Source organism: Amia ocellicauda, chromosome 7 (assembly GCF_036373705.1).
Source record: "Amia ocellicauda isolate fAmiCal2 chromosome 7, fAmiCal2.hap1, whole genome shotgun sequence".
NCBI lineage: Eukaryota > Metazoa > Chordata > Actinopteri > Amiiformes > Amiidae > Amia > Amia ocellicauda.
The window spans coordinates 36,260,657-36,276,441 of NC_089856.1; the positions used below are offsets into that span (position 1 = coordinate 36,260,657).

At 38.7% G+C, this 15,785-nt stretch overlaps 2 protein-coding genes across 19 annotated transcripts in view; one reads left to right on the top strand and one right to left on the bottom strand.

The window, feature by feature from the left end:
- The window catches only part of veph1 (ventricular zone expressed PH domain-containing 1), a 57,142-nt gene that overhangs the window by 8,035 nt on the left and 33,322 nt on the right, over positions 1-15,785 (top strand). For all 17 annotated transcript variants that reach the window (XM_066709403.1, XM_066709417.1, XM_066709416.1 and 14 more), the window contains 3 exons: positions 52-353; positions 1,970-2,185; positions 5,050-5,224. In XM_066709403.1, coding sequence (XP_066565500.1) covers positions 216-353; positions 1,970-2,185; positions 5,050-5,224 — 529 coding nt within the window. In that variant the 5' untranslated portion in view covers positions 52-215. The remainder of the gene's footprint in view (positions 1-51; positions 354-1,969; positions 2,186-5,049; positions 5,225-15,785) is intronic.
- On the bottom strand, positions 8,559-12,899 carry LOC136753371 (pentraxin-related protein PTX3). 2 transcript variants are annotated; one of them, XM_066709420.1, is made up of 3 exons: positions 12,501-12,899; positions 11,523-12,059; positions 8,559-10,065 (listed from the first exon to the last, which is right to left on the bottom strand). In XM_066709420.1, the coding sequence occupies exons 1-3, from the start codon at positions 12,628-12,630 to the stop codon at positions 9,440-9,442; spliced, it is 1,293 nt and encodes a 430-aa protein (XP_066565517.1). In that variant the 5' UTR covers positions 12,631-12,899; the 3' UTR covers positions 8,559-9,439. The 2 variants fall into 2 exon arrangements, with proteins under 2 accessions (XP_066565517.1, XP_066565516.1); XM_066709419.1 differs by having other exon boundaries at positions 11,523-12,062; positions 12,501-12,897.

Here is a 15,785-nt window from a genome sequence, read left to right on the forward strand (position 1 = left end):
TTCCTTTTCAATGTTGTAATGAAATATTGTTTTTCATTTATTGTTTTTCAGGTTGCACATGGAGGTGTAAGGCGACCTGAACCCTCATGCCATTCGCTGTCAACTGAAAAGCTCCCCCGCTGGTCAAACAATGTCTGTTCTTCATCTCTGCTTCAATACACAATGTCCCAGGGGACTCCTGCCAGAGCGAGGCATCTACTGAGTGCACAATCGTCATGCATCACCTTTTCAGTCTAGTTCTCGGGCAAAGAGACCTGTCGCGCGCTGGAGACCTCTTTTCCCTCGAAGACGCTGAGATTGAGGAGTGCCTTTCAGAAGCCCTTGAAGAAATTAAAGCTATATCCTGCTCCCCAGTGAGTGCTTAATTTTATCATCTCCATAAATCACTCTGTCAGACGTCAGGAGAGAAATCTAAACTCTTTAGTGTTCTGAGAGCAATTATCTTTGGAGGCCAGTTTGGCATTTTAGTTTTCTGTCAAACAATGTCCTGGTGGGGAGCCGCAAACAGGAATTAAAAGTAATGTGTGTGTCGTTTAAAGTGAAGCAATCTACACTTTGTTGTTCTAGGAAGAACTGTGACGCATGCTGTAAAAGTCCTATAAAGTGTGCAGAAATGTAGTATATTCATTGATGAATCACATTGATTTTGCAAGCACAAGTCTTTCATTCATTCCCCATGTTGTACATCTGAAATTTCTGAAAGGTTCATTAGTTCACAGAACTGCAGGAGTTTCTTATTGTTTATTTCATCTGAAAATGACTTCATTCAGTATTTGCACAGTCTGCATCTAGTGTTTATATATGAAGATGTGCTTCTCAAGACCAGTACTTGCACCTCAAAATGATTTATGGCGCTTAAAGGTTGTTAAGACTCTTAATTGATCTTTGTCAATTTCTGTTATTTAGTTATTCACTCAGCTGTGATCTCATAGCCTCATTCCTTTCATACAAAATTGAACTTTACTGATACGTGAGTGTTTTTCATGGGGTTGATGCCAGGGATGTGTATGAGTATGTATTCTTCAGCATAAACGTGTCCTAATTGTTTAGTCTCACATTGTTTTAATTACAAGTTTGACATCAAAAGATATTCCACAGTACAGTTGCAAATTAAATAGACCTCAGCAATAATAAAGAATACTAAATATGTTTCTACTTTACATGATTTTATGGATCAACTCAGCTAATTGTTTTAATGGAGTGAATTATATATTTTCAGTGATGATTAATTTCATTTCACTAGGCATATGAGCAGTAGCATTGTTTTGCCAGGGTAAAACTGCCATTTGCCCCACCTTTCGTGTAAGCACTTTTAAGATTGTAAGATTATTAAGAGGACGCTGCTGCTTAGTTTATTCCCACAGAAGGATCACAGAACAATCTGTGTGAGAACAAGCCCATGTGAGTGTGCATATAATCAACCAGCTGAGCAGAGTTTTAAACTATAGAAACTTGTCTCGGAGGAGTCACCACTAAACCTCCCCCCAATCCAAAAGAATTGTGAATCCCGTCACATTAGTTATGTATGATCTTCCCTGATCACTCCGAGATTGTGTATGCCCTCAGCCATGCAGAATATCTTTGCAGGAATTCTATGGGGTTTGCTTTGGTGTAGGTTGCTGCACACCATGAAATGTTGTTGAAACAAGTGTCAGATCAAAACTAAATACTCTGTGACAAAAAACGGACCCATTTCAGCATCTGAGGGACCGCCCACATTGTAGCCTTCATACAAACACCCAGGCCTGTCTTGTGGGACAACTAGTTTTCACCCAACTCCTTGCAAGTGACACGGTGAAAGATTGCATTACTTCAAACCTCACAGCTGGAAAGACAGCCTGGCAGTTGGAACTGATTGAAGGAGAGGGATAAAACATGTCTTGAGGACTGTGAGAGAAGATCTCTCTCACGGTGTAAACCAGGATTTGTAACCCCCTGTCCTTTGTCCTGTTTTGCCTCGTCATTACAGGACTACTTGACTAATGACAACGATCAGGCTGTGGTGGAGATCTGCATTACTCGGATTACGACTGCCATCAGGGAGACGCATTCCATCGAGAGGCATGGAAAAGCTCTCGTTTCGCTGTGGGAGTCGTGCCTGGAGTACAACCTGAAACCGGAAGGAAAGGATGAAGACACCCCGCATGCAAAAATAGCCTCTGACATCATGAGCTGCATCTTGCAGGTCAGTTAGCAGCTCAGTTTGAACTTTAACCCCCAAAGAAGTAGGACGAAGGAGCACATCTGGAGGCTGAACGTGGCACCTAGTACACTAACAACACTTGTACCAACAGTGGTACAATAATCTGTATTAACAGACCTAACTGTTATAACCTGTTTGCTTAGGGAATGAGAACCATAAGAACTAAAGACTCATATATTTCAGAGACCAGAGATGTCGAACGATGAGCTTTTCTGTAGTAAAGATGAATTTGTTGGTCATTGCAGTACTAACCTATTTGATTATGAATAGGAAATCGACAGGTATTTTACTGATCTGAAAAGGAGTGATCTTACAGTTTTTGGAAGAAAGAGTGCACACCCCACCTCCTGCAGCCGATGGTTTGCATTTTGAAACCCCCTTGTCGTCAATACACTTGCCTGGGTCTGCGTGCAATATTCTTAGATCGGGAAAAATCATTTGATGCCTCCAATTAGCCCTGAAGTGGGCCACTTACTCCATTGAAAAAGACACCTTTGTGTTCTTCAGCTGTGCCGAGAGACTGCCTGGCTATATAAGCCAATTAAAAGTATGAATGAAGCTTTGGAACAGTTACAGTTGCTGTGACTTGCAGATCTAAAAGTTAGGTAAAGATGAATGGGGGGAAAAAAGAGTGTTGTGACACATTATATTTCTTTTGTTATTTATGTGTGTCTGAAGCCATTTCTTATGTCATTTTCTCATATCCTAGTGCCAAAAGTATGATGGTAATAACCCTTGTTAAAAAAAAAGGACAATGTGGCTGAAGAGCTCTCCTAGTCTGTCAGGAGGTATGCTGAATTTGTGGACCTATTAAGCTGAAGGTCGGTAGGCAGAAAGAAGTATAAGCATGCTGGGTATCCAGATATTTCAGACTTAATTAGAGTGCAATATTGTCTGGAGAGTTTAGCTAAATGGCTCACTTCTTCCGAGCTATTTGTTAAGAGGCCTTTGATCTAAGAAGAGGGCTGATATTGAAATGACTTCTTTACTATTAGTTTGTAGATTCCAGTTTTGGCATGGCAACACAGCGTTCAGACCAATAACTAGGCACTGTGATTGTTGAGTTGGGCTTGGAGCACCTCGCACTGGATGAAACAGGAATAACAGCTAAATGTACTTGTGCACAGAAGTGCTGGAGTGTGTGATGAACCGCAGAAATATGTAGTTTAAACATTTTACAGACAAAAAAATGTATCATAACAGATTGAATTTTTCTGTCAGTCAGGCGTGGGGTTTATATTGGTCACATTAAGAAAGCACCAGAATCGAATGTGTACTTGCTGCCCTTTCTCTGTTCTAAGCTGCAATGCCTTCCTTGCTTTATATTTGTAATTTCTCCCACTCACCCTTTGAGGGCGCTAAAGCTTTTTTAATGGCTTACTCATTCCAAATGCAAGGGCAGTGTGCTCTTTGTTGTGTATCAGAATGCATTCTGCATAGCGTTTTTCTTCATCAGTCCCTCCTCATTTGGGTTGTATTAGTTCTGATAAAAACTAGCTAATTTTATGAAAAAGAGGACAATCATGTTGTTTCTTTCTTTCTTTATATTCATTTATTGCAGTATAGTCACAAAGGAGAACACTTACAAATATGAGGTGCAGCTTCAGCATAAAGAGAGACTAAGTCAGGGGAGGTATTTCACACTCAGAGAGGATGCTGAGATGGAGTCTTTGGGATGCTCAGGTCACAGCAGGAACACATTGATATTTTATACCAGTTTTCGGGTGTACTTTTTAAAGTACCTGCAAAGCACTATTGATAAGCATATTGATAATATGCTTTTTGCTTCTCTGTAACAAGCTGAATCCTGAATTGACAGTAGTTGTCCTCAGTTCACATTTAAATTGTGCATTCTGGATAGTTTGTAACAAGCTATTCAGCAGAAAGCAAAAACTATATGACTTCCATGTGTTTAACCTCAACAAATTGGACTGGACACATGACAGGTTTGCCCTAGGTTGTTCCAGAGCATTGGGGAGCAGACTGTTTAGTATTAAAATGGTCTCTGCAGTATTTATTTGCTGTGTTTGCAAGGTATGGAATTCTTAACGCTTTCCATATTGTACACAGTAAAACGCTTTCCCTTTCAACACGAGATTAAACTCTGAAGCAGGGGTGAACTCACCCCGTTAGAGACCAGGGTTGAGATTTCCAACCTGGGACGAAGCACTCACCTCAGGGTGAAAAACATTAATGTGAATTATAACCCGCGTATGTCAGTGCCAGGCAATTGTGAATGCAAGGAGGGCTGAACTCAGGGGCCATTTCCGGGTCCACTCAACCTGGGATTAAATGGTGTAGTGTGAAAACAGCTTTTGTCTAAATCTAAACCTTGGGCATTGGTCTCTTTATCATGACAACATTTGCTGTGTATTAATTAGCTCTAGTTAATTTTGGAATATATTGTTTTATGAAGATATTTTAAATAACATCTGTAAAATAACCTACATGTTATAATCTCTTCCATTCTGATTGTTTTTAGTTATTTTATTTACAATTGTAGTGTAATATACCAACTATACGATCTTGCTTGCATTTCAGTTGACCACTTTTCCTACTGAAGGGGGGAAATGTTATGACAGTGTTTGTAACCAACAAGACTGGATGAACAAAATGCCCAGTTCAATCATTCCTTCTGATGTCTGTTGTCACAGGCTGAAAATCAGTTATCAGAATAAAACTGCCAGTCAAAGAAGACGATAAACATGTGATTACATTATTAATTCAGTTAGTTCTGTAGATAGGTTCTTCAAACATCTCCCTCTAATGGAAATCTCAAGGTGCTTTTATCCTGAACGCATCTTCTTTCATGTTGTAATTTGTTCTTCCTCACCATGTTTTAACAGAACTATAACCGCCCTTCAGTGATGGCCCTTGCGGTGCCTGTGGCTGTGAAGTTTCTCCTGCGAGGGAACAGGGAGCTGTGCAGGAACATGTCCAGTTATCTGTCTTTGGCAGCCATTGCGAAAGCCGACTTACTGGCTGAGCACACAGAAGCCATCACAAAGAGCGTGCTGCAAGGTAGGAGCAAACTAAGGGATGATAGAACGAATGGGAGTTTTTTTACCTGATTTTTTGGATTTAAACCAAATGCAACCAAGTTTGGGTGTGGTCATTTTATTTATCCTCAAAAACTCACAAATAGCTGTCCTAAAAATGAAAGAGGTGAACTTAATTACAAGATAGTGTTTGTAAGAGGAACATTTTTTGCCAACATTTTTTTTATGTAATCAAAAATCACAACAAAAAAAGCATAGGAGAAAGTAGGCATCTGTCTCACAGATCATTCTATGAGATAAAAGCTTGCTAAAGTTTACATCAGTCAAGGGACTGATAAAAATCCTGCTTGTAAACATATAAGACCATTCTTACAAGATCCTTTTGAATGTTGTTTGGAATAAGATATGTTAAATTCAGTGAAAGCAGAGGTTAGCCAAAAGACATGGTACTATAGATATGTTGAGAAATCACCAGGAAACATAACGATGAGGTGTGTGTTACATTTATGAATCCCACATCGTTTTATGTTACTAGACTATTTCTTTCTTAAATTATAAATCCTTAAACATAAGATTTAAAGCATTTTCCCATAGCTACAAAGAGTAGTGAGCAGGTAATTGCCCAGTCAAGGATAAGTCAACTCATAAAAACAACCTTTGCCTTTACTGAAAATTAAACTCAAATGTACTGAAGAGTGAAGTAAAATCTGCTGTTCCTGGAGTGATTGACCTGGCTGGCGAATGACAAGTGAATATCTACACGTGGAAGTGATTTGTGTAGGTAGTTTCCTGCAACACAGCCGTGCATTGCATTTTAACTCTTACTCTGTGCTTCCTCGATAAGATGACTGCTGAAGAAAAGCAATACTGACAATGACTGCTTTAACAAAAATTTTGCCGTGAGAAAAACTTGATTAAGCGATTTGGAATATACCTAGCTTTGAACTTGGTAATGGGTCCAGTTAAGATTAATTTGCTCTCAAATTACAATTCCCCAAGAGAGCCCAGAGTATTTTCAAATGCCAGCGTTCAGGTGTCACTGGTGTTTATCCAGGGAGAGCAAGAACATTAAGCAGCTTTCGGCTCTGGAGAATGATCTCAAGCTGCAGTGGACTTACTCCGGGTCACCACAGAAACCTCTGTCGGCTCCCTACACTGCGCTGATATATATCTTCCCATTCTTCTCTTAAATTGCCCCCCTCCGTGGCCTGTAAAGTTCCACAAAGGCAAATGTCACACATTTTTGTAAAGTGTCAATTATGGGATTAAACTCCAACTGAGACCTTGTTTTGTGTGTCGCAGACAAAGATTTCTACTTGATGCGGTTCAGTAGGAAGCTAATTCACCTTTTTACTGATTAGATGTTTGAGAACCATAAAAACCAAGAAGCTGTATGTTACTAATACAGAAAGGGGTATTGTTTACACTAATTTGGAATGACAGTTGAAGAAAAGACCCCTGGGAAAAAAGTATAGCAGGAGTTCTACCTGTCCCTGTTTTAGCTAACAAAGCTTTTGTAACAATGATTTAAGCATATACTCAAAGTCAAATTTAGGGGAAGATACACTTTATCATGCTTAAATTAACATGCTTAGCACATGAGCTAAAACCATCAGAATTATACTTCCAGGGTGGGTTGGCAGTGAACCACACCGAACTGCTGTCACGTTCAAGGAGAAAAGAGTGCATGCATAGACAAAACCCCAACAACAAATCCATTGTTCTGCTGCAATCTAGTCCATTTCACAATATCTTTCAAGACAAATATCAGTCAAGTAAAACAAATACTTTTCATAGCTACCAGCCAAGCTCAGAAGTATTCCTTCTATGGACTGTAGTTTGAGGAAGCTTTAAACAGGACATCTGTTTTCAACTAACTGGTATAATTGGATGGCTATGCAAAGGAGAAAAAAAAACTTGCAGCACAGCAAACATTAAGATGGAAAACTCTTGATCTTAGTGTTGTCCTATTCTTTGTGCTCAGCAGTTAGCAATGCAACATCGTTATTCTTGCCGATCGACGGTTTCACACCATTAGTTCTGTCTGCAGTCTCTTGGGAGCCTATGACCCCATACAGGAAGTAAAGTCATATAATGAACTAGGGAGCACTACTGGAGTTATAGATACTGTTGTGAAAGTAGGTGATTCAAATTTACTGGTAGCATAATTCATGGGAAAAATGCAACTAAAGAAGCAATAAACAAATTGCAATGGAAACATTATGTGAGCACCTGCATTTTAACCTGTAAATTAATAATGGACTTTCTTTTGAAGCCTGAACTTGTGACCCTGTATCCTTTGCTTGCTGTGCTTATGGGAAGTGAGCTGTATCACATTCCCAAAAGCTACAGTTGAACATATTTACAATTAATTTTATGTACAAACTGGTCAGGAAGAGAACCGTTAAAAAAAGGAAAAAAAAAACATGTTTTTTTGGTTTGTTTATTTGTTTAGCCATCCCAATAGTGTACCACATGGCTAAGAGATTTGCTAAGAGGGAGGTTTTGACTTTCTTATTTCGAACTTTTCACCGCTACATAATAAAAACGCAAGGCGTATAAATGTATTGTAAAATAAAAAGTAATCAGTCATGTGTAAGAACTTAAAAGCATTTCAAATCAGAGCTTTATTATTATAATTTGTATTATTGCTAACCCCTAACAAATCTCTTTTAATATGTAGAACACTTTTGGCAAATCCAGCCAATGGTCTTGTTTTCTTTAGCGAGGCCATTTTCAAATATCCCCTGCCTAGATCATTTAGAAGGTGTAACCTGTACTGTACCGATGTAACAGAGGTCAAGACATTTAATGCGAAGCCTATTCTTGTAATTGTCTGAAAGTGCTACGGTGTTACTGTTTTCCACCATGTATAAACGGTAAAAGCTTTATGGTTAAAAATATTTTAAACACTCTGGCTGTTTAAATGTCACACTTTGATTGTGTTTGTGTTCAAGGGGTGATGGTAGGAGATATTGACAAGGGGCATGACTTTTAGAGGAGGAAAGAAAGAAGTGACAGAGATTCTATTGGGGTCAGAGGTCATGGTCCCCCGGGGTGGGGAAAATATTTTTTCTTATTATTTCAGGCTGTTTGTATCTCACTCTTCATCCTGTCTCCAAAATACCAAAACCAATGAACTTATCAAAATATATATCTTCTAGCCATTTAAATACACCATTATGTCTGTTACATATTCTGTCACAGAGGAATGTTGTGCATTGTATGTTAGGGCTGAAATACAGTTTAATTGGTTAAATTATACTGATTTTGCTGTTAAATCTCATTATCTCTGCTGGGGGGGTGATGGGTAGTGAACTTTGCAGACCTCCATTCTCGTCCTGTAGAGATCAAAATTGTTTTGAAACAAAAGTTTTATTTAGATACATGAAACGTATTACAGTTTTTACAGACATATGGGTGCAATTAGGGGCCTAAAGTCACACCCACCTCACCCTGCGTCTACATTTAATCGATTAGGTCTTATTTGCATCAATCACAATTTCACAAGAAATGCAGCTTTTATTTTGTAATCATATCCATCACTCTTCTGTGACTATTCAACATACTCAATAAAAGTCTTCTATTTTTAAACAGTTTTATTCTTTAGAAAAACAATACAAAATACATTCATTTTCATGACATACCACAAACAAGCATAAAACAATTTACAATATAATACAAGTTTTTCTACATATTAGAAATGTAATAACAGTCTTTACAGACTTTTGTAAACATTTTCCGTTATTCCTTTTGAAAATAAATGTTTCAGTATAACGGAAGATAAGAAATAAATGAAAAAAGGAAACTATAGCATTTATGTCTTAAATCCCATTCATTGCAACATTGTGAAACTCCTCAACAGCTTTTTTTTTTTGTAAAGTAAAAAGGTTAAAATTAAAGTTCATAACATGTGAAATTGAATTCTTGATAAATATAATTTGGGAAATCTTTGTAGAATTATTTTGTTACAAAACAAATAAAATTGCTTTAATTATAGATAAGCTTGTAAACTGGCTTTTAGTAAATATATATATTTAAGTTTTTTTACAAAAGCCATAGAACATTTGGAAAATGCTGACTAGTTATTGAATACTTTATAAATATTGGAAGATCCGAAACTGGAAAACATTCAACAAATTAAACTCCAGTCATTAAAAAAGTGTATTGCAGTATTACTGAAGCCTTCAGAAAGCTCAGTTTTTGGCTGTTTGCTGTCCATTGATAGAGGGTAGTATTAGTTAACATACTGAGCTCCTCCGTGCGGTACAATTTCTGTAACTCCCCAGCCAACCATGTTTCCTCTGATGCGGCAAGAATCATCTTCTCTGGCCAGCTCGGCAATCTGCCCATCTTCAAGCACTTTGTCCCAGAGATTGACTCCAGTCATTTTTCCGGAAAAGGCCAGTTTGTCATCAAAGGTGATGCCTAGGCTTGTGGTGCAGCAGCCATTCTTCTCCTGGCCCAGCTGCATGATCCCTCCGTCAGGGATTGTGTGGCCAGGCGCCACTCCCAAGACATCAGTTACCTTGTCACCATTTTTCCACAGTGACACCGCGCCATCTTCAGAGCTCCACGAGCCACAGAAATGTCCCCACTGCCCTTCCACAACCACGTCCCTGGACTTCACTGAGTTGCCCTCTCCCCCAACTGTGAACACCACTGACTTCTGGCTGAGGTACAGCTGGATTTCGTATGGGTTTCTTTTTGTGCCGTAGGAGAACAGGATGGTTTTATTGAGGGCTTCTGTGACTTTGGCCCAAACACAGACAGTGAAGGACTGTAGAGTCATCGCTGCTTCTGGACTGATGCTGGCGAATATCTTCTTGGAACGCATTGGAAACAACAAGGCCACCTCACATCCTGCAACAAAAACAGAAAAGAAACACAAAACAAAGGCTAAATCTCCAGAAGCAATTGACAAGGGATGCTGCCTAAAGCATACAAATACACCCTCACTTTGCAGGCCAAGTCCTTCAGTGAAGTCTAGGGGGGTGCAGTTTCTGCCTAGAACTTTAAAGCTTTGTACCAATGAACCATTAGTTCACTGAGGTCAAAATCAGCTTCAATTAAAACTCTCTGAAATCTTTTCCCTGGTTAAATTCATCTGATCTCATCATGTTAAACCTAAACAAATGTCTGTAAACAACAATCCGGACATATATGTATATATTATTGTAGTATATATATGTATTCTATTTATCAAATGCACAAAGACCATTTAAGATCAGGATAAAGAACCTTTAAGATTGTACAGCTTGTGTTCAACAACAGGTAGAAATCCTAACCTTATAACCCACCCCCTACCTTGGGCCATTCAATTTGCTTGCTTCCTGCTGAAAAGAGACCACATAAATAAATAAAAAAGGCCTTGAAACTACTCCAGATCCAATTACATCAATGAATTTGGCCAGCTAGCAGGTCTGCTTCATTTCATTTGATAGCTTGTTTACAGAAAGACTAGTCTGGAGTTCAAAGGGGAGTTGCAGGCACTGTTGGGGAATTTTAGTGTTTTCTGTTTTTTGTTTCAGTGTGGCACAAATTATGGGCATTTTTAGACAGTGGCATTAGATCATAGAATGGCTAAACTCATTGTTGGTATTATTGCAGTGTCACTAGATACTTTCTCCAAAGCATCACAGAACCTGCCATTTAGATCCCCTTTATTTTGTAAAGTAAGTGACATTAGCTATGTGTTTTCTATTAGTTGAATGGGGGAAATACCATTAAGGATTAGGGACCTCTTCATCTGAATTATGGTGTTATTGATGGTTATTGATGGTAAAACTCAAGGAGTTCTGACCTGTGAGTCATGAGTTGGAAGATTTTGTTTAAGATAGCTTATAGTTCAAAGCTGCTTCCTGAGATCTGCCGGTTCAGAAAAGTTCAATTTGTTCAGATCAACAGTCTGGCTGACTCGTGATGTATGCCATGTGGAGATTGTGTTTCCCCAGCAGATGCAAATGTTAACCTTTTGTTTGTTTTTTTGTGTATTTATTAATTAATTATGAATTGTTGTTCTTTAATGATAGTGATACCTAGATATACCAACATATATTCATTCTAAATAAATTAATTATTAATGTTGTTACCCTGGAAAGTAGTAGTCTGTTAAGAGTTTTTTTTTCTAAAGACACCTTATGCATGAACGTCTGAGTCAGGCCTTGCATGAGGCACAAGGCCAAAGTATTACTGCTGCGTTTTCAGGCTGGTGGTTTTTTAGTGGTTGGTCTGTGCATATAGGCATTTCCTAACTCTGCTTATGTAAGGTTAGTCAGCATGTACTGTAACTGTGAGCAATCAACAGAATCTGTACACACCTGAGGGCAGGAAGTGCTGAGTAGCCCACATCTGAGACAGATCTGGTTGGGATCTGCTTTTCTGCAGATCCTGGGCCAATATGTTCACAGCATTTCCCAGCTTGGTGGACACGGTGACTTCCTGCTGCTTGAATTCTGAAGCCAGGCCCATCAGATGAGCTCCGTTCTCACAGGCGCCCTCCAGTTTGTTGAGTTTGTTAGCCAGACTTTGGCTGGCCTCAATCAGCTGCTGTAGCGCCTCTTCTTGCGCAGTCTGATGCTCTGCATTGGTATCCTTAATCGTTTCAGCCATTTGCGTTAATTTGCGGTCCACATATGCCACCGTGCGCCTGTTGATGTTCTCCATCACGTTAGTGCACGTTCCTGCATAGTTGGCCATGAACTGTAGCATTTCGGTGCGTATGGACTGCAGCTCCACTTTAATGATGTCATCCACATACTGAAGAAGCATGTTTTCCTTCATTTGGGAGTTCTCTAGCATAGAAAACAGCTTGTCCCACTTTGTGAGCTCTTTTGAACTGCAAGGAATTGGAGTAGCTACTGGAAGTGGAGTGAAAACAGGAATAAGTTTGCGACAGTATTTTCAGTAACCAATTTCAGCCCCTCAGTTATTAGACTTAATAGCTGGCAGATTGAACAACCCCCTGATGCTGTATAGTGCTTAAGATGCTTGTTTCCAGCTCTTGATGAGGCCCTTATTAGCATCATATTTAATCTTATTAAAAACTCAACTTTAAGCGCTTTTGAGGATAAGAACTTCAATGACTAGTCTACCCTTTTTATTTTAACTTTTTACGTAGATATCAGAGTAACTTTATTATCCTTTTTTTTATAAAACATTTTTTAGTTCTATATAGTTTTTTATATTAAAAATAATTCTGTTGTCTGATGAAGGGGGTTCTGAAACAGCATACACCCAAACAGTTTGGTCCAGTAACAGAAATAATAAACTTTATATATATATTTGAATTGACTTACCTTCTTGTTGGGTTTCAGGGATATCATTATCAAGTGAATCGTAATATGCTGGAACTGAGTCTTCATATGTCTCTGTCATCACATGCGAAGAGCAGAGAAAAATGCCTAGAAACACGTTCAGTAGCGGCATTTTGTGCTGTCTGTAAGTTTGGAGCCCAGTGTACGGTGATCCGCTGGTCTTGCTGAGCAATCTTTTAGCTTGTCCTCCTGATGTGCTATAACCACCAGCTGAAATGCAAGTGAGAGAGCATCGGTCAGTGCAGTCTATATAAACACCACTGGAGCATGGAGTGAAAGAGTGAGTAATGCTTCGTTGGAGGTAGTTTGTGTGGTAATCAAATATAACTGCTCCTGCTGAACAGAAAGGGGGCTGAGTTTCCCAATGTGCTCCTTAGAGAGTTTTGGGATGTGTGGGTGGATATATAAAGACATAGGAGGGGGGGCTTGTAAAGAGGATTTTTTTTTAACCAACTGCGGGGCAACTGTAATGATTTCCTCATGAAATTTCCTTTTTTTCCAGCATGCTTTGGTAGCAAGTTGCCATTTGCACTGAATGAAGTGAATCCCCCCGGGGGCCTGCTTTACGTGATAGATATTAAGTGAAATGTTCTTGGGTTATTAAGACATACTTGAAAGCATTTCTTTTGTTTTAATAATAATTATAGAAAATAAAAAGTTGGCTATTGCTTGCAGGATACAGACCAGTTATGTTGGAAACTATGATCCAATCAGTAAACTACTTCTTATTTTCTTTTTATCTCCCTTAACTGCATGGAAAAGCACAGCAAATCCTTGTGTAAGTTCTAAATTTGATCTGGGATGCTTATGTAAATTGTAATATGGACAAAAATGGTTTTGTACATGGCCTTTTAAGGTCCTACTTGTGAAATACAGTAACGATTTATTAAATTACAACAATCAACCCCCTTGTGCTACTTTTCGTGTAGATGTTGTTCTTAATAGTATTATTTAAAAATATGTATTTTTAAGATCCTGAAACAGAAAGGGACATCGTTTTGGACTGCATTTTGTTTTCTGGGGCCATATTCACTTTTACATTTGAATAAAGAGACAAGGGAGGGAAATGTCTCTATGTATGACTAAGATTGATGGGGCATTATTGTGGTTGAGGAAAACTAATCACATCAGCCACAAATATTGACAGAATTCATTTGGATGGAATGGAATGGATTAAGTAATTGTGTGCTATTTTATATCAAGTCACTTCTCTTTAACATGGAACACATAAGAAACCCTTTTTGTAATAGCTAATCCTCCACTCAAGGTTTGACATATTCGGACTAAGACAGTGGATGACATGAGTTACCTAGCCCCAGAAACATTCATTTTTAATTAAGACAACCTTGTTGGGGGAACTGCTGAGGTTTTGTCATGGAAACATAGCTCATTAGTGCAAATAAGGAATCTCTAAATGTGTTTGCTGATGTACAGCATGCCAAAATGTATAGAAGAAAGGCTTGGCAGAGATCCCTTACCCAAATTTCAATTTTATTAGAGCCCCTTCCAGTTTAGCACAGACTATTGTCTTGGATGTTTTTTTTCTACACGAACCTTGTTAAAATGTAAGTGTTTCAGGCCAAAACAACTAAAAGAATAAGTATTGTCTTTCTTTCCATCAGTCATAGATTAAAACTTGAAATGCTTAACAAATCAGTGAGCTAAATATGTGGACTGAATAAATTCCCCTCAAAGAGGCATCATTGATGGTGAGTTATTGATAAATATTGAAAAATCATCAATCTGTCCCCTTCAATCATAGGCATCCCCCCCAGTTTATGAAAGATGTGATAATAGACATTATTTATGTGTGAAATTACCCCCCCCACTCAATGCAAAACATGACATGACCCTCCCTCCTTGACCCGCCCCGTCAACAACCGTCAGACTCGCGATTAATGTCTCCGCCCCTTCTGAAAGGAAAGTTATGCCACTGGTTATGCATTACTTAAACATTAATTTGTTCATTTGAGTTACATAGTATTTTTCAGGAAATGGAAAGGAAAATGCATTTCGCTTTCAAACGGACATTTTAACATTTGTCTCCAGGCAGTTTAACGTCACAATGTGATTATTAAAAGGCTGAAACTGAAATGGATAGCTGCATGGCATGAACGAGCAGTGGAGGGAAGAACAGTGTGTTTCTAAATATCCCATTACTTCAAGACTTCATTTTATTGTTACTGTAAAAGCCTTTTTGAAGGATTCTGTACATACTTTGAGGGAGGGGCAATGTCCCAGCTACCAATAAAGTGCTTTGGACAAGACTAGAGACTTGTTAAATTCTCCTACAAAAAGTTGGTCTTTCTCTCCCATGTCTGAATTGTAGGTTTATTAGGGAACATATGAGGGCATCCGGTTAAAAGCATATAGGTAGTTGTTTAAAGGGTCGGTTTAGTTTCCTTGTTTTTGGTTTCATTCGTAACAGAGCCCTTAGAAGCATCGCAATTACATTCAGGTGTTTTCAAATGCCACATTGTCATTAGACTCTTAAAGCTGACCACCTTCCCAAGAACTTCCCAAGTTAAGGGGTATAAATCCAATATTTCCCCTCTGCAGACTTGACTCTGGACTGCTGCATTCCACTACTAAACTAATAAACATGCTTAACCTACCTTACAAAAGCTCCAGATTGAAGACTTACAATCCTGTATACAGATGAAACCAATGTACATTTAGTCTTATAGGAATGGTGCAAACCAGGGGACTGGTAGCAACTTCAAAGTCTTTAAATATTACTCCAGCAGAGCTGCTGCTATTGGGTGATTAAATTGGAAATCCATCTTTACAGGTATCGTCAATGGCCAATTGCTTCATTATGTGGGTAATACCTGAAGTTACTTTATTATCACTTATTCTTTGGTTGTAAGACTGGGGCCTTCTCACTTAAAGTTATTCAGTTTAATTGTCTTCTAAGTGTCATTTTGAGTTTGTCATTTATAAAGAATCTCCCTATGAGTTTGTAACAGCAGGATTTCTTGCTATTGCTTTGTTTAAAATACATACACAAAAAGACATCTATTCCACATGTCTTGAGAGTCCTCCCAATGTCTTACTGCAGCGCCTCTCAGGCAAAGTTGAAGAAAACCCTGTCCCATCTTGTTTGTGCACTCTTCCATGTTTGGAAGTTTGACTGATTTACGAATATACTGATGAGTCTTTCTCTAAACATGCCTCTGAACGCTTCTTGTGAAACAGAGAGTTGGGAGACTGGGCATCACTCCCATGCTCTGTCTGCATGTAGACAGTGGAGAGAATGGGTGGAAA